This window comes from Berghia stephanieae, chromosome 10, assembly GCF_034508935.2.
Source record: "Berghia stephanieae isolate SIO BIC M18660-M18661 chromosome 10, UCSD_Bste_1.3, whole genome shotgun sequence".
In the NCBI taxonomy this organism is placed as follows: domain Eukaryota; kingdom Metazoa; phylum Mollusca; class Gastropoda; order Nudibranchia; family Aeolidiidae; genus Berghia; species Berghia stephanieae.
The window spans coordinates 34762689-34787383 of NC_088369.1; the positions used below are offsets into that span (position 1 = coordinate 34762689).

Below are 24695 nucleotides of genomic sequence, written 5' to 3' on the forward strand. Positions count from 1 at the left end.
GTAAGGACCCAATGCTGGCTGGAATTGATCACTTATGAGGTGGAATGCCTCTAATTTTAAAAAAATCTTGTTTTTAGAAAATTGGGAATGTTGATAAATCATCGCATGTCATTTTGATTGATTTTTATATTTTCTTATGTTGTCAGCGTTGAATTCCGACCGAAGTTGGTCCTTTCTCATTCTCATTAATTCTCTCTTTTTTAAAAAAAAAAAATTTTTTTTTTTTTTAAATGCAAAGCCTTTTGTTGAACAAAAATGACTTTCATAGGCAGAATATTCTGACATTTGCCGTTTCTCATGGAGATCTGTAAAATAGAAAGAAAGATAAAGGGAGTAAATGTGACTCTTAAATAAGGGTACAACACAAAACAAGCGACATTTCGACCTTTGGCCTTTTCCAAGTAAACCTGATTTGTAGTAATCTGTCCTTCCCTATGGTGACCAGAGTCCTTTTTTTCAAAGTGCTATCCCAGCAAACTGACCTAGTTTTACCTGTTTTGTCTATACCCATTTGTTTACAGTGCGCCTGTTACACTTGCGAGAAGATCTGTCCAAAAACCCTGCTCACGGGGTTGACTACCTTCGCTTGTTTATCGGCTTTCCCGGTACAGTAATTTTTTTTTTTTTCATTGGCCAAATAATTTTATTAAATTCTTTACTGCCTGTCTCTGTTAAATGCCATTTTATGATTCTGATATTGGATGGATTCAAATTCTCAAAGTTCAGTCTTTCCCCTCTTTTTATCTAACAAAAAATGTTTTTTTTTTTTTTGCTTTTATTAATTTTTAGAATGATCTAGTAGATGACACAATATCATAAACACAATAAATGTTCATCAGTGTGTCTGATTAATGGATCTAACCCAGATAATTCAGTTATTGTGCCAGGAAAAAGGGAGTTATGGCAATTTCGGAGAAAATTTGTCATTATAGTAGTAGTAGTTATATCCATTTGTTGTGATTCTATGAATGGCTGGTGAATAATACTGCATTAACTCCTGGATGGGGTTCCTGACCTCCCATAGCGGGCAGGGAGGTACTCCCTGTGTCTTCTATCCCCCTATATCTGTTTTCCAACTTGCTTTCTGTCTTTGTCTTGGGATGAGATTACTTGGTTTTGTCCTGGCTGAGAGGGAAACAGTCAAATTTATAGTTAATTTTAGGAGATTATATTTTTTTCCTTGTAAATCATCTCTCTGTTCTGCACTATATTATGTTTTGTTTGCGTATTATATATGATTTGTAAACATTTGAGTGTATTCCTATTTGTGTGGACCTGTGCTTGTGTCTGAATGAGACTTTTAGGTGACCTCAGACTAAGTACTTTGATAGTGTGCTCTTGGAATCTACATCTGTTTCCTATTTGAACAAATTCCTCTTTGTCTTACCTTTTCTTGGTTGCTTTAATTGTAATTCTAGAACTTTTTACTCTCCCATTTTCTTCCTTTTAACTAGTGCTGATATGGCCTTAATGTGTTGCAAGCGCCGTAAAACCCATAAAAACAAACTGCATTAACTCTATAGATTATGAAAATGTCAAAAGCATAGGCATAAAACGGAACATAAGCTGATAAAATGTGAAATCCAAATAATGAGAACCATTTGGTACTGACAGTTTCTTTTCTCAAATGGGGCAGGTGTGTTGTGTTACTTATGTGCAGATGATCTTGCCATATCTGCCAACCCGTCCGCTTTTGGCAGAATCTTTCCTATTTTTACTCTTCCTTTCCGCCATTGCACCTTTGTCTCTAAAACGATGATAGCCATAAGAAAAGAAAAATGTGTGTGCGGGGGGTTGGAAAGATGAAAAAAATGTTTTTAATGATTGCCAGAGGGAGGTAAGTAGGAAAATTATTTGCACTCCTTTCCTCTTTCCCCATTCCATTACGCAACACATGTGATAGTCTTGCCAGCTATGTCAGAATACTGTTTTCATGTGTTTGGTGGCAAAATTTGTGGTAGTTTGGTTGGGAAGAGATTCCTATTTTTAAAAAAAAAATTTTGGTCTCAAATTCTTATTTTCTGGTGTTATGATTCCTCTTAGGAATGTGAAGGGTCTAGCTTGTTCTGTCCCTCTCCCATCCTAACTTCCCTCCCCCCCCCCCTCCCTTCCCTTTTTTTTTTTTTTTTTTTAAATAGATGGTCTCGTGCTATTATTTCTTTTAAAAGGCAGCTAAAATACACTGTGTTTCTGGAACTTTCAGTTTTAAAATTGAAAATAAAATTGTCCAGTTGTTCATTGATATTATTGATTGCTCCTCATTATAAGTGCAATATCAACCAAACTTAATGAAGTTTCAGTAAGGATGTAAATGATAGAATAATTGCTCTCTATTATAAATGCAATATTATAACCAAACTTAATGAAATGAAAGTTCCAGAAAGGATACATCCATATAAATCAAAATTGTATTTTTTAATGCAAAGCGATTTTTGTTCTGTTGACTTCACAGTTAACATCCTTAGATTTTGTCGTTTTATAAATGAGAATTAGATGCAGAACACATTGTTCTGTAGTCCAATAATAAACAGTAGTTTTGTTGTTCCTCATGAAAAGATAGTTGCTCGGAAATGACACAGACGAGAGTTGTACATGAAGATGCTTAAACCTGAGGGCTATAACATATTTGAAAAATTGATCTGAGAGCTGTTAAAACTAAATTTTTGTTATATAATATATATATATATATATATTTATCTTCGAGTTGATATACTTGTTCTTATTCAATAATTTCAGGAGCCCTGAATATAAGAAAGACGTTCCCACCAATCAATGTATATCACCTTCATATATTTTATCACTCATTTTTCATTCTTGCTTTGTTCTTAAATTGCTTTTCTCCCCCCCAAAACATATTTTGAAAGAAAATTAAAATGAAATTTTGGAATTGAATTTGTTTTAATTTTAAAAGATGTTTTTACTATTTACATTTCAATTGAATTGAGTGAGTTGATTAATAAATTAATTTTTTTTTTTTTATCATGGGATAAATGTTTATTTTTTCCCCATCCTCATCTTTATGTCAAAATTCCATGTGATGATAAAATATTTGCTTCTGAAGTATATCACACAAACAAACACTTATAAGAACTTTGCCCTTTTGATTTTAAACATCGTATATTTAGCTAGGCAAATGAGCCAGTAATTTATTTTTATACTGTCCCCTTTTTTTTCTCAAATCATCATGGTTTGGCAAGTTATCTTACAAGCAACCCTGGGAATGTTTTGATATATTTAAAAAAAACTAATTTGTTTATACACTGAATGATGATGCGTCATGCAAATTATTAAATTTATGTACCTTTTTTTTTTTTTTTTCCATTCACCATATTTGTCCAAAATTGAATCTTTTTATTCACCTTTTCTGTCTTTAACAGAGGTGAATAACAATTTATATCTTTATAATTTATTTTTTTCACTCATATGTTTAAATGTTCACACCATTTCTGCACGATATATTTTAAAAGTAAAGCAGGTATTCCCATAAATCGACATATACTTATATTTTATATGCAGGTCTGATTGTTGTAATGAACATACTGTCAAACCAATACATCGCATTATAGTATATGCATTACAACAATGTTAATTCAGGCCTGCTAATATGTGCATGTCGTCATAAACTCGTCTGTTCAAATGGCCAGGCAATAGAGGTTGTGACCAACTCCGATACTTTTTTGTTCTGTCAATTTTTTCCAGCTTGCATCCACATGCTTTTTTAACCATTACATTATATTGTTTAATTTAATTTTTCTTTCACTCCTTAAATTTTATTTGCGTATTTGAACAAGACTTTTTATTATTGCATCTACAGTATATGAAAAAGTTCAACTTGTGCAATATTGGTATTATTTCATCATTTATTTTTCTTTTACTCCTGCCACTATATCCATATTTTATCTTGAAGATCAGTTGTTTACCAAATCTCAAAGTTGATTTCTAAATTCTTTAAAAAAAGAATACATTTGGAGATTCCCCTTTTTGGATGAACAGTCAAGGTAGCTATAGTAAATCCACCCTCCAAGGGGATTTTGAAAACTGTAATTTGTCATTTATTTTTGAATTGTGAGAAGCTTTAATCTAATGTTTCAAATTTTAGGAAAAGCATACATCTCTGGTAGGTTGAGGCCAAATGTCTGAAACGATTTTTTACGTTTCTTGCAGTAACTTACTTAGGATGCTTTATTTTTGGAGTGTTTCGAAATACTCTAACACACAAATGTACACAGGACTCCAGATAGCTCAATTGTAATGGCAAGAAAAGGGGACAATATCTTTCTTTTCTTACCCATCTGTCTGTACGGAAGTGATTGAGTCACTGGATCTGTTAGATTTGTTAGAAAGAACCTTGTTATAGTCCATTGTTCTTTTAGAAGGGAAGCGGCTAGTTGTTATTGTCATTCAACATTACAGAAATTGGGACAAACTCCAGTTCCATTGACACTTTGACTCTAAACAATTACAAATACATGCATACCCTTATTAACTACTCGATCGTAGAAATTTTTGCTACTTTTCAAAATTGGAAAAAATGTATTAAAAGTGAGCATGTACATCAATAGTTTTATTTAACTATGATTAACGTGAAAAAACTATAAATATTAGCTTTGATACTACACCTATAATTTGTCTCATAAAAATGTAATAAATAGGCATGGATTAAAAGTAACCAAGGTAAACTACGGATATAGTCGGTATTAGGGTTGAGTGACCATGATAATAAACAGTACAATCCCTGACATCCATATAGGCTTTGAAAGGATGGGTGATAAATGTGTATTGTTTATATATTTCTCCATTTGTCTCTTCTTTCATTACAGGAAGTATACGTTGTCTTTCATGGGATGCAGAAAACCAGTTATTGTTCAGTGGCAGTTTTGACCAGTCAGTTATAGTCTGGGATATCGGAGGAAGGAAGGGAACCGCCTTTGAACTGCAAGGACATAAGTATGTTTCTTGTATGCTTATAGGGAATAAGATTAGCGGAAGAGTAACGTCCCTTGATTGGGCGTCACTGGTGGAAAAGTTATTAGAGAGAGAACATCATGTTGGTTGTGCGCATGCGTCTCTCGTCCTCGCTTCCGGTGAAAGTGGCATGAGACACTTCACCGAAAGCGAAGACGAGAGAGACGCATGCGTAAAACCATTTTGACGGTCTCTCTCTAATAATTTTTCCGCCGGTGACGTCCAATCAAGGGATGCTACTCTTCCGCTAATCTCATTCCCTATTGCAATCTTTTCTGCTAAATTTAAAGATAGTCATAAGATTGATATACAAATTGCATCATAGATATCTTTGGCATTTCTCAAAGATTGTGAGTTTACCGTGTTGGAGGTAGTCCTTTTAACTGAGAGTGATTGATTTACACTGTAAGTAGTGAATAAAAAGGGCCACCAATGATAAAAATGATAAAGAGAGTGGAAAAGGCTCTTATAGAGAAAGATCGCAAATGACTTTATGATTGTAGTCTTTGTCTCTTTGAGAGTCAATTGTAACAAATTTTATATTATTGAAACTATGTCAGTGGTCACATGATTGATTCATTTTTTTCCCCTTTCCTCTTAAACTGTTTTCAACAGAGAAAAAGTCCAGGGTCTGGCCCTGGCCATGTGTTCCCACCAACTCCTTTCTGCCTCAGACGATGGGGTCCTTTGTATTTGGGATATGGAAGTCAAAAGACAAGAGGTCAGTCACTATTTGTAGAGATTTCTATTTTTTAAAAACTTAAGTATACTCAATTTTGTTTTTTTTCGAATTTGGGTCGTTTTATAAAAGTGAACAAAACCTATTTGAAAGTGTTCAGCAAGTGGCTCTCATTTGGTATTTTATCAGAGTAAGATATTTCTTAGATAATCGAATTTATAGCTAGCAGTAGTGCCAACCTTAAGTAAGAAATGTGTATTCTTACGCATTTTTGCTTATATAGTACACATTTTGCCCAGGAATGTGTGCATTAATATTTTTTATTTTTTTATTTAAGAATTTTTAACAATCTTACACTCTTTTAGTGTACTTAAACACTTTTATCTGTTTGTTGCCATGGACGTTCATATGATATAGGGAGTTCAATATAGTATTATCTGGGTGGGTCCTATCAGATTTTTAAAAGTGGATTCTGGAAGTGGATACTATTTATGATGTATATAAAGAGTAAGTTTATTCATATTGCTAGTATTGTCTAATTGCCCATTATCAAATTTAGTGCTAATTATAGTTTTTGGAGGATTGTACATATTTTTTCAAAACCTTACTCAATTTGGTTCTCCATTGTACACATTTTCAAGGGCTAGGATTGGCAGCACTGAGCTAGTGCAGATGCCCTGCGATTGCAGTAGAAATATTGAGCTTGTAGTGAACTTATTGCTATACAATAGTCGTGGAAGAGAGATAGATTACTGTAGAGCTCTTTTTTTTTTTTTGTATTAGATCTTTGTGTGGAACTATTGCTAAACCAGGGCTGCCTACTTCAAATTTTAAAAATTAGTAGTTTCAAAGGGGAAAAAGAAAAGGTCACTTTAAATAGCTTTAGAAATAAATAAATAAATATGCCCTCAGCATGATCAAAACATGCTCCGAAGTCATGAATATAGGGTCTTAGGAACTAAATTGTCCTTTTCAACAAGATTTATTGAGTCAAAGAGGCAAATGCAGCTCTCTAGCTGGAGCCAAAAATTTGTATTGCTACGAATTTTCCGTAGTACTGGGCAGGTCAGTTAAGCAATTGTTTTGTAATGTAATTTACAGTGAAACAACTATCTTCTGTTTTCTTTGAAAGAGAAAGTTAAATAGAGAGAGAGTGGGTGTTTTAATCTTCTGATGATAGCTCTGCATTCATATAAAACATTTCTGCAAATTTGCTCATTGCACAACAAATAGTGAAGTGAGCATATATTGAACTCATCACACAACACTCCATAGTAGGAACATTTTCCTAAGTCACAATGTATTTGTTGTAGAATTAGAGACTTCAATGTTAAATAGATATCTTCTGGACTGATGGTAAAATGACAAACACTAGAAATACATGTCAGGTTTTTCCTATCCGACTGCTTTGGGTATGTGTCTTGGTTTACTCGAAAATTAGCTTCGGTAAACAAAATTTTTTTTTTTTCATTTGATACCCTCTGCCCCCCCCCCCCCCCCCCTTTTATTTATTTATTCTTAATTTTTTTTCGTTTTTTGCTATCAACAACAAAGACTCCAGAGTGGACTGAAAGTGATTCCTGCCAGAAATGTGATTCTCCCTTCTTTTGGAATTTCCGCAAGATGTGGTCCGACAAAAGAGTTGGTGTCAGGCAGGTAATGGATTTTCTCTTATTCATCACCAATTACAGGGTGAGGTCTTTGACCTGTGTGCTGGGGGGTCACCCTGTGTATTCTATTCCCTATATCTGTTTATCGCATTGTTTTCCGTCTTTGTCTTGGAATGGGATTACCTAGTTTTGTCCTTGTGTGCTTTCAATTGTAAATCTAAAACTTTTTTTTGACTGTCCCAATTTCTTCCCCATTACTGGCACTGATATGACCTAAATGTGTCGCCCTTGAAAACAAACAAACAATCTTCATCAAGTATACTTCAAATTTTTGCATTATTTTCTAGTATGCTGTTCAGTCATTGTTCAAATTGACTCCAAAGTGACATTTTAAAAAACTCGTATTCTTGTCATATAATTCCTGTGTGGCCTTAAGCAAGTCACCTCGCCCTAGCTCACTTTGCGGCTGACGCTTGGGTTATTCCAGTCTTCCCTTGAGATAGACCCTAAAGACTATTTTCCCCTTGGGGATGAATAAAGGGAGTTTTATTTATTGATTATTTTATTCATTTAACTCATACTATTTCCTTTCTTCCATTTAGCACCATTGCAGGAAATGTGGTCGTGCGTTCTGCCACCAGTGCTGTAGCTCCATGTCTACAATACCTCAAATGGGTTACGAGTATGAGGTCAGAGTGTGTCAAGATTGTTTTGACCAGATATTACCAGAAGAGTAAGGAGATTCCTGTCATTTTAAAACGGTTTCTCAAGCTTGCCAACTCTTTCGCTTTTATAGAAAAAAATCACGATTTTTGTTCCCATTATCGATTTAAATTATTTTTGATTATTCAAAACAAATTTATTTTTTTTAAATCATGATTATTATTATTACCAACATCAATGTCATCATTATCACAAGATCACCATAAAAACATTTTTTTTTAATTTTACCTCGAAAAAGTTGGCAAGTCAGTTAGTAGAAAACGGTAAGGGCTGCCTGAAGCCAGTGATCGTAAAATACTAACGAAAGAGTGAAAATGGAAAGGCTTCGTATGGGAACAAAACTGTTTTCTTCCCATACAAAGCCTTTCCATTTTCACTCTTTCGTTAGCAAGTCAGTTAGTTGCCTTTTAAAACAGAAAAAAAATAAATCTGCTATGACAATTGAGAATTTGAGTATGTATGTACTGTCAAGTGGGGTGACTTTATTTTAATGGGAAACGTTACCTGTGTGAATTTTGAAACATTTTCAGCATTGCAGTTGCTTTCCTTATTTAACCCTTTCCTTACCGCCTATCGAAAAATTGTCACATTTGTTACGATGCAAACGTCACTTTTCTTATCCAGATTTCATTTCTTTTTGCTATAGCTATAAAAAAATTGACATTCTGTAATAGAGCTCATATTGCCAAACAATATTGTGTATAGAATGTGCTTGTTGCTTTTCTGTTTGAGTAAGAAATGTCTGTTTTTGTGTTGGGTGTATGTGAAGTTTAGGGGAGGGTTAAAATATTAATTTTGTCATCTATAGGAACAGCAGTTGCAAACCTAATTTAGTCCATTTCAAATATAATCGTTCATTACTTTCTGCAATTCCTCTTTTATTTTTAAAAAAAATCTTATCTTTCTTTTTCAGCAAAGTCCCACACGCTACATTCCATGACATGAAACACAGTGTAATACACACTCACCTAGATGAACCGAGAAAAATTTTACTCACCACTGGAAAGGACAGAGTTATGAAGGTGTGTATAATTTCCATCTGTGGAAGTGATAAAAGTAATTTTTGTTTGTTTGTTTGTTTGTTTGTTTTTTACAATAATTCTTTGAACTGTTAGTAGTTTTATCATTATGTTTGAAGAGTGGGACCTTATGTTTGTTTTTAAAATAAATCTTTTAACTCTTAATAGCTTTATCTTTATGATTGAAGAGTGGGACCTTATGTTTGTTTGTTTTTAAAAGATAAATCTTTCAACTCATAATATCTTTATCTTTATGATTGAAGAGTGGGACCTTATGCCCCCAGGTTAAAGTAAAGGGTGAAATATCCATTGATCGAGTTAGCATCTGTTTAATTACATTATGGTGTCTGGCCAAAGCTGTGTTATCTACTCTGAGGGTGATATTTAATAAATTTTGATCTTTATGTGTAGATTCGTTTTGTAGAAAAGTTTTGTGGTTATGTGTGTCTTCAGTAGTCTACTTTAACTTTAACTTGAGCTTTTTTATAGCGCAATATCCACTAAACGTGCTCAAAGTGCTTTACAAGGGGTCTCTGACCAACAGCAACATGTATATATAGAACGAGACATGACGCCAGTTGGGTCATATTACAAATATTTTTTTCCGACATAGACAATGTTGTTAACAGCCAGGTACTCATTTTTACACCTGAGTACGGTGAGTCTACTTATTCTTGTCAGGTCCAAACTCTGGTGTTAATGATAGAGTATCAAGTAGTCCTTCAGAGCCATAAGGCCCATGGAGCCTGAGTTTATTGCTGTATCTATAGCATTAAACAGGGTTTAGCAATTGTCTGTTACCCTTTGGATAGAACCCTAGTCTTTTGCAAAGTACTTTCTGCTAGATCTATCAAATTGAGCTAACCTATCACTGTTGGGTGGACAGTGGGGTAAGGGGGGGGGGGGGGGGGGGGGGGGCGGGGATGGAAGATTAAAGCATTATACTTCATTATAAAAATGTTCAGAACTCATTGTCAAAATCAATTTTTATCAAAGTTTGACTCTCTTCATAATGGCCCATATTTATATTGTGTGTATCTCCTCACAGTTTCATCATGCTCAATTTGCTTGAATATATTTTTTTTAAAGTCTAAATGAGGTCAAGGATTAAGAATTTAATTACCTTTTTTTTTTTCTCTCTTCCCATTTCAGCTGTGGGACATGAAGAGCGTACTTTACTGATTCCAATCAGACAGACAAACCGGTGTACTTAGAGGAGATGGCTTGGAGGACCTTTCTTCATTTTCATGTTAGACACTCAAATTTATGGAAACCTCTTAACTCTTTCAGCGCTGAGGCTATATTCGCATTTCTGTCACAAAATGGCTGTTCCCTGATTGAGGCAGCATGAGAATGACAAGCTAAGACAAAGTGGCATTCGAATTTGGCACAAAATCTCAATTAAAATATCCCTGTAGGGCCAGTTTAATGTTCTGATGAAATAAATGATAACCATTGGTTTAATTTAGAGTAGTACTTTTGTAGAAACTAGGATTGGATTACATTATTATTTTTGCCTTTCAAGACCGGCCTTACAGTGCGGCCATTGGCCAGTAGAACAACTTTTTGCTGTGGCCGCACAGTGCGGCCAATGGCACTGAAAGAGTTAAGTTTTATTGTTTTAGCAATACAACACAATTGTCTTGAGCCCAAACAGTTTAATGATGTAATTTTATTACCGGCATGTTTTTAGTGATAGTGATAGCAAGTCTTTACAACTTTTGTGTCTAATACCATGATATTTTGTTAAAAGGGAGTATATTTTCACTTAAAAAAAAAAAAATTAACGAAGATACTCGCTTCATCAACGTGGCAAGCTGTGCGATTCTAGTATATCTGAGATTGTAGATTGGTGAGGACGTGTAAATAAGATTATCACAAGAGATATTGATTTCAAAGATGCCATTAACTCAAAGGACCTGTCATGATGTGATTGAAATAACCAAGCTGCACTCTATAGTCCAGCAATGCGTTTAGCTAAAATACTCACAACGTCCACCAGCATGATATAATGTGCCAACACACAAAACTATGTGTAACCTTAAACGTTTATAGTCTGATTGATGTTAGTGAGAGCTTATCATAAAAATGACTTTCTAAAAACAATAACAAAGTGCATCTCCCATATGTTGTTTAATTTTAGATATCAATATTATTTTAACAGCACAATTTTCTTATCTCTTCTTAATGTCAAGCTCTTTTAACTACAAAATCCAGAGGTAGCAAGTTTTCTGTCAGAAATTCTGAACTTTTAAATGAATAATTTATTTATAAGTTATTTTTATTTCTTTCAATTTGTTACCTTTTGTTTTCCTCTGAAAATTTTAATCAACTTTCATTTGCTTTGTTTTTTTGGTTTTTTGTTTCCACTTGAACCAGAGATTAATTGTATATTGGTGCATAATAAGGATAACACCATTTCTGCTTTCTATTTGACTCACTGCCTCACCCGTCACCTCACATTAATTGGATGGTTTAAACCTGCTGGTCGTCCTTACAAATTCAGTTCTAATTCTCAAAATTTATTTCTGCAAAGCATTGCAAGGATATTATACAAGTAATCAATCCTGATGTGTTTGTTTGTTTTGTTTTTTGGGGTTTTTGTTTTTTGACAATCTAGTCACTTGACTATTTGGTCACACCATCATTTGCTTCTTCTTTTAAAAAAATTTTTTTTCCTTCTCATTTTGCCAAATACATGTACAGATTATGTCTTATGCCTTTAATTTATTTATGTTAATAAAGTTCATTTCCTTTTTTAAACATTATTTTTATCTTTCTTTTTTTTTTTTAAAGAAATTATTTTGATTTTGTCATCAAAATTTTTGTGGCTGTTTTTATCAGAGTTCATCATTCTTGTAGGCTGGCTTTGTATTCATTCTTTCAAGAAAAATCGATTTTCCTGGATTTCAATAATCAAAATGGTGCTATTGTGTTATCTTTGGTTTGATGGCAGTAAGCTATAGATTTTTTTGATTTTTTTCTCTGGATTTCAAAAGTTTTCTTTCAATATATATATATATATATATTTTCATAAAAATTGACAGTTTCAATTTTCAGGGTGTTGTGACCTTACTAATATTGATCACTGTCATCGTTAAAGGAACATTCTGTATGGGGTTCCTGACCTCCCATAGTTGGCAGGGAGGTGCTTACTGTGTCTTCTATACCCATAAATATATATATATATCTCTGTTTTCCAACATGCTTTCTGTCTTTGTCTTGGAATGAGATTACTTGGTTTTGTCCTGGTCCTGGTCGGATACCCTAGCTTGAAGGGAAACAGAAATGTATAGTTAGTGTTTTGGGAGATAATATTTTTTGTCTTGTAAAAAGTCTCTCTGTTATGCAATACATTATTATTAGTTTATATCAAGGACATCTATACGGAAGGACGCGAAACGCTGATTTCCTGAGGTTTTTAGCGAAGGCGATGTGATTTGATTTCCTATAATCCAATTTTCCCTATTTTTCTTGATGGAAAACTATAAATTATACATTGTATTTGTTCACAGGCAATGCACAAGCAAAAAAAAGCGCAAAAAATGATATAAGAGGCACAACAGTAACAAAAGTTGTATATTAGAGGATTTTCATATAGTGGTACACCACATTGTCTAAGATTTTTAAAAATTCACATTGCTTTAAGGTACTGATTGGAGATGCAAAATTTGATGTATTTCTTTTTTTTTATATATGCTGCACACTGTATGGAAATCCTGTTGTCAAAAACAAGCACTCACTTTGGTTATTCCGCGAGCCGAGCCTTTTTAAGGGAAGTTTGGTATAATGTGGCATTTTTTTCATGATCCCTATCCAAATTTTGAATGCCATGAAGGAGGACATTTGCCAAGCGTGTGAACATCTGGGTTAAGGATGATATAGGAGTAGACTACTTGATTCACTTTTACAACCAAATTTCTTTTCTGTATAATTCTATCATACATAGCAAATCTGCCGTCCACAGGCAAAGCGACGTAACTGACACTGACAAAATCGAAATTTTAAAAATTATTTGTCCCTCAACAGAGAGCATAACTACACAATACAAATGGTGTATTTTCCATCTGTCAAATCATTGTAACTGAGAAATCTTTCTATAACACCAACAGTTTTTTAAATTTTTTCTCGGAATTGAAAAAAGTGAAGATACGCCGCTCTGCCTTTGGACGACAGAAATATCTGGGAAGGGCAATAAGAAGAAACAATTCTGATGTTATGTTGTGAACTCTTAGGCCTATTATTGACATGAAATTCTAATTTATCATTATGATAGTGTTTATTTATCTTATACTATATAATTTTGTATGTGTATGTGTGTGTGTGGGGTGGGGGGGGGGGGGGTATTTCAAGCAATAATTAAACTTTAGAAAAGACAATAAATGATAAACAATTCCACTTACTCCTTGGGATGACAATTGAAGATTGTAATAATCATCCATCATTGACAAAATTTTCACTAGTCTGCGACGACAGCATGCCTTGTGTCTTGTTTGTTTAACAAAACAAAGACCAACCCTGACCAGCTCAAAGGTTGACTGATGTGGCACTGTCAAAAAGCCTCTTGAGACCTCTTGAATAAATTGACTTATTTGACAGGATAAAAGAGGCTCATCATCGGAATAGTTCACCTCTACATATTTCCTCTCCAGCCAACCCGCCACATATGCCGCCGCACTCTCTTCTGTATCTGACAGTGTCACGCTTTCCAGGCAATTCTCTATGGATGAAGCGTCTTCCATCCCTAATGTTCCTTGACAGGCGTGCACATTGACAGAAGTATCCGTCTCAATAGAGGTCAAATATGTGGCTGCAAACCGTGCCAAACGCTTTTTAAAGGCACAGAAGACATCACCCGCAGACATGAATGCATTGGCCCCTATTGCCTGCCTGTAGACAGAGAACTCCCCTTCAATTCTGTCGGATTGGATTTCTCTTAGAAGAACATACTCAAAACCGCTTGAAAGCAAATGATCTCTAAGAGAAATCAAACCTTCCATAGTTTGAACAAGAGCCCTCCGCGTGTCGTGGGTCAGGCACTGCACTCTTTTCTCGCCATGTCCTGAGTGTGCCGATTTAAACAAGTCATGGAAATTCTCAAGACTGGTTGAATGGCCATCTTGGACAGACCGGCAAGGATCCCGCAGTCGACAGTCCATCCCTTTCTGTGAAACATTAACTGTGTTCCACCAATTCAGAACTTGGCGCATGAAATATGATGTGTCAATGGCACCTCTTGCCTGCAATGCAGCAACTACCCTGTCGTTGAACACCTTCAACACGTGCTTGACATTCTGAAGTTGAAGCCGAGTAGGATGGACGGCAGCATGCGTTAAAGGAGTGCACTTCAGGATGCTGTCTTTCTCAGCCTGGTGGAGTTCAATCACATCAGAAAATGTTCCAATATGTTGATTATCGAAAGACAGTTTCTTACATTTTTCTGTGATCCAGTTGTTGCGGATGCACTTCAGGAGATGAACAGTGTCATATAATAAAATCCAAGTACGCTGTTCATTTAAGGGATGAATGGCCTGGGAGTCGGTTGTCCTGACAAACAGCTGACAAAACTGTTGATTTATTTTGTGGTTGTCAGTAATCGAACCAAGTACAATGCCACCAGATTTCTCAACTACAGCTGCAGCTTCTTTAACTATCTCAAACTGGTAAACTGCAGTCAATTTGTAGACCGGAGTGACTGAGACCATGACACTGGGTCCGCCGTGAAGACATTTCATCATCACACACAGCATGGAACTCGCTTTGCAGTCTGGATTGTTTTTTGCCATGCCACTCAAAACACCACCAGAATAAGCAATGGTGGGGCGAATTTTCACTTCATCAATGAGAAGTAGACAATTTTTCTGATAAGGGTTACTTTTAAAAAATGTTTTTATCAATACTTGCTCCACGCCAGTGGTAGAAATAATACACTGAAGCTTGCGGGCAGATGGAAGGATTAGGAATTCGCGAAGGACTTCATAATTTGCTTTGGGGAAACATTCTAAGGCAAAACAATAATCAGATACGGTAAATGTTTTATGGCATAATAATTCTAGTTGTCTTGTAAAAAAATTCAAGCGTTTGGCTTTTTGAATGTCATCCACAGAATCAAAATTCACATTTAATTTCAAAATAGAAACAACTTTATCAATAACACTATCAATATTGTGTTCATATGAGATGACTGAGTGAACAATGGCAAAGAATTGAGAAAAGGTGCCCAGACCATTATTGGGATTGAGGATTTTCCCCAAAGGCACATTGATTCCCATTTTATGTGCATTCAGTGTAAGAGGGGAGCACAGTGTGGCCTTATCATGAACAATCACAGATGCAAGAGTTTCACTGTAATCCTCAGTCATGAAAAGGCAAATAAATTTGTCAGAGGTACGGTTAATAATTATGTTGTCATACTTTTTCTTTAGCTCCTTATCAGGATTGAAACTACTAAAAGATAAAATTTTGTCTTTCTTCACAAAATAGTCTAATTGTTTATCTTCAGTTTTGGGTGGACGAGGCTTAGATTTTGGGGTTGGAAGACACGATGTAGGGACATTGAAGATAGATGGTGGGCATGCTGGCTTAGAAAAGCCCCCAGGAAGTTTAACCATTTCAACGTTTTGAGGCCAGTGTTTTTCACAAATAAAAAATTTCGATGGGTTAATTTCAAAGTTTTCACGTGGGGGAAGTACATCTAACCATTTTCTTTTCTCGGTCACATCCTTCGGTAACTTGAAGACACGAGCTTTGTTAGTCTCATCATAATTCCCCTTACAGTTCACAACACCACATTTATTAGGCATCTCGGCAAGTTAGATACAACACAAAAGTGTATAAAATAGATTTACCTTGAAATCAAAGGCTATTTAGAATATAATTTAGATAGAATATAATTATCCACAGTAATCCACATGCACAACGAAGTCACTTTCGGTATGAAATCAAATTTTGTAAACACACCGACTCACTCCGCCGGTAGAGTAAACATTCGCCGAATATAGTTCTCAATACTGACTAGACTTGAATCTGATACTGGACAAAACGATATAGTTTCTTAATTTTTCTAAAATCATTTTTACAAGATCATAAGAATTATATGTATTTTGTTTGAAGAACATGCTGTTTAAATTAATTTCACAATGCTACAAATAACTACGCGCATGACGTGTTTATAAAAATAGATTGCTACCTACTAGTTTTGACTTTCTGAGTAGAAGACTTATGCCTTCGCTAGCTCAGGCAGAAATTCAGAAATTCCGGTCCTGTATTGAGGGGTCCTTGGTTTATATATATATATATATATATATATATATATATATATATGTGTGTGTGTGTGTGTGTGTGTAAAACTAAAGATAATACAGTGCATAACAGAGAGATTTTTTACAATACAAAAATTATTGTCTCCCAAAACGCTTTGTCCTTTGTCTTACTTTTTCTTGGGTGCTTTAATTGTAATTCTAGAACTTTTGACTATCCCATTTTCTTCCTTTTTACTGGCGCTGATATTGCCTAAATGGCATTGCAAACGCTGTAAAGCCCTTAAAAACAAACGCAAAACAAAAGAACATTGAAATTTTGAAAGTAGTATATTTTTCATATGATGCACGCTTTTAGTTGAAAATTTGCTTTTTCAAATTTGACATTTTGAGAGTCAGTCCTATTTGTAAATAATTTTTTATAGAATGAGTTTATGCCAAAAGGTCATTTTCCTAATGTTTCAATATGAAGTGCTTTGAGCAGGTTTAGTGAATATTGCGCTATATAAAAGCTCATTTTATAAATTAATTAATTTTTTTAAAAACAGACATCAATGTGAAATAATTCACAAAATCTAGTTTTCATAAATTTTTCTCTAGTTTTCGTAAGTTTTTAATCATTTAACTCAAGATACCAATAGGATTTAAATCATTCTATGGCTCTTCAAAATGATTTAATATTATGTCTTTTTTTGTTATTGAAGTATTACAAAAGCGACAGTGGTTGCTGTTTAAACCTAGGGCCTTTCACTGTATATATATTCATGATAGATATGTCATTTAGATAAGAAGGAAGCGATGAATTATATGTTGTTCAACAGATCAAATGTTAATAATTATGCATAATTATTTGATTGTAATGGAAAAATGTTCATGTCACACATATTGGTTTGATAATGTACTGATAATATATATTTATGTTATTGTTTTATTGGGTCACATGACTTAATTTAATCAGTTCACTGCTGTGATCTAGAAAAATATGTATTTAAAAATTTGGCCAGAAAACCCAGTCCTTCAAATAGCGATTGATTTAAATGACCTCATCTTGGCAAAAGCTCTCAAACCTTGGACTATGGGAAGAGTTTTTGCCAAAATGAGGGTCATTTAAATTTAGATAGATCGCTATTTGAAGGACAAGTTTTCTGGCCAAATTGTTTAATAAGTGTCTTTCCAGAATACAACAGTCAAATGGATTAAATGGATTAATTGAAATGTCATATTCAAATCAAAAGCCTTGTTTATGTTAGAAAGTCAAATTATAATGTCTCCTCTGTTATGATAAGTCACAATATTGATGAGTAAAAGTTAACCCTTTGCAGGTAGGGGATGCTTTCACTCTAACCTTACAATCAGATCTTGCCTTTTTCACCATGACAGTGTTGACAGTATTGCAATGGGGCCTTTATTGCAGCCCGAGATACCACACTATTACTGCTGTCTTGATGAAAATGGTCATAGTATATCTGTGGGCATGACAAGATAAAAGATTTTTTTAAATGGGAGAAATTCAGCTCACAGTTAAAAGGTTATTTCTATGACTTAATGTAAAGTTGTTTCTACAAGATAATCTGAATGGTTAGACTTGTAGTTTGTAATGGTAGTCTGTTAATTGGTTGTTTGTTTTTTTGTTTTTTTTCTTTTAAATGTTACTATTTATTTTTATTTTTTTTTTTGTTGTGAATGAGTGAGTTTTACCAGCAAAAAACGTGTTGGAGTTAATCTGGGTAAATGACAACAGTGTTAAGACATGGTCTGTCTTGATAGTTTATTTGATCTTAGATACTAGTGTAATAGAGTCAGAGCTCTATTACAAAGGAGTAATTTAATAATCTAAATACTTTTGGAAAAAAAGACCTAAAGAATTTATTTTTAAAAATTAAATACGTATGATATTATGAGAGTGCCAAATGAAAAATTTTTAAAAAACTGTTTTATATAATCTTCTAAAAAATGATTTATAAAACTAAATGTATTATAGTCTCCCATTTCTCTATTGTTACAGCAATATTGGAAGTAGATTGGGGTAAAGGATGGATCGGGAGAGGAATAAATTATGAATATTCGTTCTGAGTTCTTTAGAGCAAAGATGTATTACCCTTATAATTATTTGAATCAGCGAATCCTCAATCAGTTCTCTCTCTATTCTACATAATGATTTTTAAGCTTGTACAGTTTTCTTTGCATAAAATAATACAAGGTCACTTATTATTCAATGCAATTGGCTATTGGTTTTGTTTTGTTTTAAAATAAATAAATATTGCACTGTTGTAAGTTTGCTTGATAACATAAGGTAAGGAATTGTATTTCTGTCGTCCATGTTGAAAAATTGTCACCTTTTGCATCATTGAAAAGTCAATAATGATTATAATTGTCGAATGAATAGCTTTTTCTCTCCAACTTACAGCTTCATAGTATGTCTGAGATACACAGTTTACAGTCAAGAGTATCAATGTATAGAGATAGAATTCAGAGAGAAAAGAAAAATGACTTTACAATGTTATTGTTTCATTTTTAAGTGTTTCTCGTTATTTGTATCTTTTATCACCACTTAATTCTTTTCCTTTCAGTGTTCATTTTATGGGTTTCATTATGTACTGTGTGTGTGTGTGTGTGTGTGAGTGTGAGTATGTTTGCATTGTTGGGAAAGAAAAAAAAAATATTTTGATCTTTCACAGTGACTGTCACATTCCAACTGAACTCATTCAACAATTGACCGATATTATTCAATCTTCCTTTTCAGTGGTTTTAATTTGACATTTTAACTCTCTCGAGTTTCTGGGTGGGTTCCTGACCTCCCATAGTGGACAGGGAGGCACTTACTGTGTCTTCTATCCCCCAATTTCTGTTTCCCAACTGGTTGTCTGTCTTGGAATGAGATGACTTGGTTTTGTCATGGCCCTGGCTGAGAGGGAAAAAGTTAAATGTATAATTTGATGATATTTTTTTCCTTGTAAATCATCACTGTAAATATGTTTTGTTTACGTATTATTATATGATTTGTTTCATTTGAGTATATTCCTGTTAGTGGGGACATGTGCTTGTGTCTGGATGAGACTTGAAGGTGATGTTAAACTAAGTACTTTGATAGTGTGCTCTTGGAATCTACATCCGTTTCCTATTTGAACCAATTCCCCTTTGTCTTACCTTTTCTTTGGTGCTTTAATTGTAATTCTAGAATTTTTTTGCTATCCCATTTTCTTCCTTTTTATTGACGCTTATATGACCTTAATGTGTTGCAAGCGTCGTAAAACCCTTAAAAACGAAACAAATCAATCTCCTGAGTTCACTGTGATTTAAACTTGAACAAGTTTGTTCTTTATCATATGTGACCTACACCCTCATACTGGTTTATGTCAGGCTCAAGGGAATGCCAAAAAGTGACTACAGTTGAAACTCAGTTTTACAGGTCTGGATATAACAGGCAACCGGTTATAACAGGTGTCTTTAAAATCCTCATATTATTTTTCTCCCTCTTTACCTTTTGTAAAATTTATTGGCTATAGAACAAATTTTAAAATCTTAATGGGCTATAATAACAGGGACACGAAACCCACTCAATATCTCCAAATACAGTGTATTAGGCAACATTACGCTCAACAAAGCCTACAGTGAAAGGAAACCGAGAGCTAGGCCAGGCCTAGTTTATGAATGCTGTGTGAGTGTTTATGTGTGTGTGTGTGTGTGTGTGTGTGCAAGTTTAGGCTACTTACTATTCTATGCTACATCATTTTAAAAGGTGATTTAGGCAATTTGGGTCATTTTCCTTGAAATTCGGCTTTAACAGGGATTTTAAGACGGTCCCACTATCACTGTTCCAGATCTGATTTTCACACTTAATGATAAAACTGGTAGAAAAGAAGGGTTTAGTGCAGGGAAATATCTATCATTTTGTTTCTAAGTATGGTATTTTGAAACTTTAAACAGTTTTACTCTGGAAGTATTGCACTGTACATTTGCTGGGATTCAAAAAAATTTTCACCATGTGGCACGTATTCAGAGTCTAATCACCAGGGTGCCTAATCCAGTTATAAACTTGGGAACCTTGTGTTAAAGTCAAAGTGAGTCAGATGCATTACCACTACACCAAAGATGCCATATTGTTTTTTGTGCGTTTCTTTGTTGTCTTGTCCACCATTTTCTTTCTCTTCTCATTATTTTAAATATGAGAGACAGCTTTATATTCAATTCTCTGCTATTTCTCAAATTTTCTTCTTCCATTTTTAACATACACATTTTACCATTGCTTGAATTTGGAGTTCCTTGCCATCCTGTATGTAATTTTTATTCACATTATTATTTTCTTTTTTCTCCCTTTTATTTTTATATGCCATAAAAAAAATGGATGTTTTCGTTCGTTTTTTCTCTATGTTAATGTTCACTAACTACTTCTAGCCTCCATTAACTTGCTTATTATTATCCAGGCGGGACCACCCCCCCCCCCATCCCGTCCCCGTCCCCTTCCCTTGACCATCCTGCTATTTTCATTTGTACTGGTGCTGCTATGACCTAAATGTGCCAATAAGGGCTGTAATAAAACCATTTAAAACAAATACAAACAGCTCATGTAATACATTTTACATAGCTGTCATCTGCATTCTTTGCGGCCGCAAATATCAGGGCGGTCCGCAAATTTTGGCAAATTTCCCAAAATTGGCAAATCGTGGCAAATTTTGGGAAGATTGGCAAATCGCGTGGCAAATTTTGGGGAAAAAAAGAAGCGAAAACAAAATAACGAAAAAAAAGTGCGAAACTTGAGAAATGTTGCAGCTTTGCCTGGCCCAAACCAAGGGAAGCTACTCTCTACGGATAATGATCCTTTAAAATCTTTGTAACAACGCTATTCATAATGTAGCCTCCTTAAATGTAATAAATTGTCTTTTATATATATTTTTTTCTGTATCGCGTGTTAATGTTTACTGAAAAGCTTAGTTCTCCTCTGCAAATTTTTTGGCAAATTTTGGTCTTTTTGGCAAATTTTGGGGGGTTTTTTGGCAAATTTTAGGTCCCAATTTGGCAAAAAATGCAGATGACAGACATAGGTTGATGTACAACATATCAAGTATTAAATACAGTTTTAGAACAAAGTCAACGCCATTCAACACCCGAGGGCCCAATTCAACATCTCCGAAATGGACATGGTATAAAATGCCTTTCCTAGTGGATACTATTGTACGACTTCCTTCAGAGCCAATAGGCCCGTGGAGCCAGAGTTCATCTTGGTTTCTATAGCACGAAACGAACATTAGCAATTGCTTGCTATCCTTTGGATAGGATGTTTGTCTATCACAAAGTATTTTCCATCAGATCTAACAGACCCAGCTACCCAATCACTGCTGGATGGACAGATGGGTCAGAAAAAATCTCGACTGCACCAGGGATCGATCACGGTCCCTTTCCATGTGAAGCCAGTGCTCTACCAATTGAGCTATTGAGGCCCTTATTGTACGTCTAAATTATGACCAATCACCTCAGAAGTGTTGTGTTAGGATGAATGTGATGCTTAAGATTCAGTTTAAAAGTTTAACTGATAAGTATTGAATAACAATAAATTCATCTAGTGGGGAAAGTGAGTTTTGTCTTTTTAACTGTCAAAACACTTTAATTTACGAATTATGATCTCTGACTTAAAACTCCCATTTTCTTGACCTTGTGCATTTCGACATAATACCAAAGTGGCTAGATGGGTCACATTTTATGTCATGTCGCGAGTTCAAGACTATCACAACCAATAGAAAGATGACTTTTGTGCACTGAAGCACGATCCTTAACTTTCTCTCTTCCATCAGTCTGATATCTCCCTCCACAAAGATTAAAACCTTGGAAAGACAAAACAAAATTATAGTTTGTCATAAACCGGTGTAGTTGAAATCAAATGTTATTTCGTACAGTTAATATTCAAACCTATTTGTTAGGTTTTTGTTTTTCTATATGCACTTTTCTCGCTTGTTGGATAGTAGGCTTTTTTAGAGTTTTACTTTACCTTTTAGAATTTTTATTTTTCATCATAACATTTTTTTATATTGTACTTTCCTATCAGTCTGAAGTGAGACTAATCCAGATACTGTCTAAAAAGTTAAGTGGGATTTTGTGTTTTTAGTATAAGTATAATACTACTTTGTATTAAATATTAAAAAATACATAAGATATCAAGGTCAAGCTTGTCTTTTTTATGGGCTTTCAAAAATATCAAACTGGGTGACATTTACAGCTACATTTATCCATCGATAATGTGAGAAGATTTCATAAGGAATGAATTACTTTTGCTCATGTTATGTAAATGTGAAACTATTGTTGATGAAATATGAACATGTTTTCAATTATGTTTTGTTTTGTGTACATAGATATGTCAATGTTGATGCATGAATTGAATCATTTGAGTAACAAAAGTGAAATTCGTACCATCTCTCAAATCTTTCTGAATAAAGTTTTATAAAATTATATTTTGTTTGTGTCATTTGTGTATAAATATATAACTGGGTGGGGTTCCTACATAGTGGGCAGGGAGGTACTTGCTATGTCTTCTATCCCCCTTTATCTGTTTTCCAATTGCTTTCTGTCATTTTCTTGGAGTGAGATTTCCTGGTTTTGTCCTGACCTTGGCCAGAGTCTTTGGCTGGGAGGGAAACAGTCGAATTTATAGTTTTGGGAGATGATATTTTTTTCCTTGTAAATCATCTCTCTCTTATGTACTGTTATTCTTTTCATTTTTAACATAACATTTTTAAATATTCTTAGTGGGGACCTGTGCTCGCGTCTGGATGAGACTTTTAGGTGATCTCAAACTAAGTGCTTTGATGGTATGCTCTTGGAATCTACACCAACTCCATATTTGTACCATTCCCCTTTGTCTTACCTTTTCTTGGGTGCTTTAGTTGTAATTCTAGAACTTTTTACTATCCCATATTCTCCCTTTTTACTGACGCTGATATGACCTAAATGTGTTGCAAGCGCCGTAAAACCCTTAAAAACAATAAAAACAAAACTATAAATTTTAAGACTGACAATGTCGAAATAATTTAATCGACTTCATGAATTAAGCCAAATACTGGTTACATGAATCGTGGCCATTGGTCCTAATCATAAGCCTACATTCTGGATGGGGGCCTTCTGATCTCACATGGCGGGCAGGAAGTCACTTGCTGTGTCTCTTATCCCCTTTTCCGAGTTGCTTTCTGTCTTTGTCTCGAAATAGGATTACTTTATTTGTCCTGTCCTTGGCTAGGAGTGAAACAGTCAAATGTATAGTTATAATTTTAGGGAGATGGTATTTTTTCCCCTTGTCTGTAAATCATCTCTGCTAGGTACTGGTATTTTTGTTTTGTTTTGAATGTAAATAGGTGAGTGTATTCCTCCTAGTACTACGAAAAGTCCGTAGAAATACGAATTTTTGGCTCCAGCTACAGACCTGCATAGGTCTTTGACTCAATGAATCTTGTTGAGAAGGACGGACTAGCTTCTGGGTGGGGTTCCTTTCCTCCCACAGTGGGCATGGAGGCACTTACTGTGTCTGCTATGCCCCTATATCTGTTTTCCAACATGCTTTCTGTCTTTGCCTTGGAATGAGATTACTTGGTTTTGTCCAGCTGGCCCGATACCCTAGTTGGGAGGGAAACAGTCAAATGTATAGTTAGAGTTTTGGGAGATGATATTTTTTGTCTTGTAAGTCATCTCTGTTATGCACTGTATTGTTTTGTTCACATATTATATATGATTTGTAAACATTTAAGTGTTCCCTCTTAGTTGGGACCTGTACTTGTGTTTGGATGAGACTTTTAGGTGATCTCAAACTAAGTACTTTGATTGTTTGCTCTTGGAATCTACATCTGTTTCCTATTCCCCTTTGTCTTAACTTTTCTTGGGTGCTTTACTTGTAATTCTAGAACTTTTTACTATCCCATTTTCTTCCTTTATACTGGCGCTGATATGATCTTAAAGGGTTGCAAGCGCCGTAAAACCCTTAAAAACAAACAAACAAACAAAAACAAACTTCTAGCTTCTTAGAACCTACGTTCAGGAATTTGGAGCATTTTTGGACCATGCTGAGAGCAAATTGTTTATTTCTAACGCTTTTAAAATAAGTTTTCTTTCCCCCTTAGACACTACGAATTTTTTCAATTTCAAGGAGGCAGCTATGCTAGTGCGATCCTGTGTTTGGGTCTGGATGAGAGTTTTATGGTGATCTCAAACAAATTTGCGCTTGGAATCTATATCTGTTCCATATTCGAACAATTCCCCTTTGTCTTTCTTATTCTCGTGTGCTGTTAAAAAATCCAGGCTTTTTTTTTTGTCTATCCCATTTTCTTTTTACTGGCCCTGTCTGATATGACCTAAATGTGTCGGAAACACTGTATAACCCATAAAAACAAACAACTGGGTGGGGATCCTGACCTCCCATAGTGGGCAGGGAGGTACATGCTGTGTCTTCTATCCCCCCATA

General features: G+C 34.6%; 2 protein-coding genes across 3 annotated transcripts in view; one reads left to right on the forward strand and one right to left on the reverse strand.

Moving 5' to 3' along the window:
* Positions 1–11764, forward strand: part of LOC144981031 (WD repeat and FYVE domain-containing protein 2-like) — a 23877-nt gene extending 12113 nt beyond the window's left edge. The window contains exons 7-13 of one of the 2 annotated variants that reach the window (XM_078929111.1): positions 522–605; positions 4821–4947; positions 5581–5686; positions 7199–7300; positions 7857–7987; positions 8891–8999; positions 10149–11764. In XM_078929111.1, coding sequence (XP_078785237.1) covers positions 522–605; positions 4821–4947; positions 5581–5686; positions 7199–7300; positions 7857–7987; positions 8891–8999; positions 10149–10178 — 689 coding nt within the window. In that variant the 3' untranslated portion in view covers positions 10179–11764. The remainder of the gene's footprint in view (positions 1–521; positions 606–4820; positions 4948–5580; positions 5687–7198; positions 7301–7856; positions 7988–8890; positions 9000–10148) is intronic. The other variant, XM_078929112.1, reaches the window with a different exon arrangement.
* Positions 11765–12688: 924 nt separating this feature from the next.
* On the reverse strand, positions 12689–15799 carry LOC144980649 (uncharacterized). The gene is made up of 2 exons (XM_078928328.1): positions 13400–15799; positions 12689–12861 (listed from the first exon to the last, which is right to left on the reverse strand). Exons 1-2 carry the CDS (start codon positions 15797–15799, stop codon positions 12745–12747), a joined length of 2517 nt encoding a protein of 838 aa, XP_078784454.1. The 3' UTR covers positions 12689–12744.
* Between the last annotated feature and the right edge of the window lie 8896 nt (positions 15800–24695).

What these genes read in the sequence shown, in the direction of transcription:
- LOC144980649 (XM_078928328.1), bottom strand. Translation starts at nt 15,799, where the DNA reads ATGCCTAATAAATGTGGTGTTGTGAACTGTAAGGGGAATTATGATGAG. An exon ending in TTCAATTGTCATCCCAAGGA is followed by an intron (nt 12,862 to 13,399) that starts GTAAGTGGAATT and finishes TCCTTAACCCAG; the next exon opens with ATGTTCACACGCTTGGCAAA.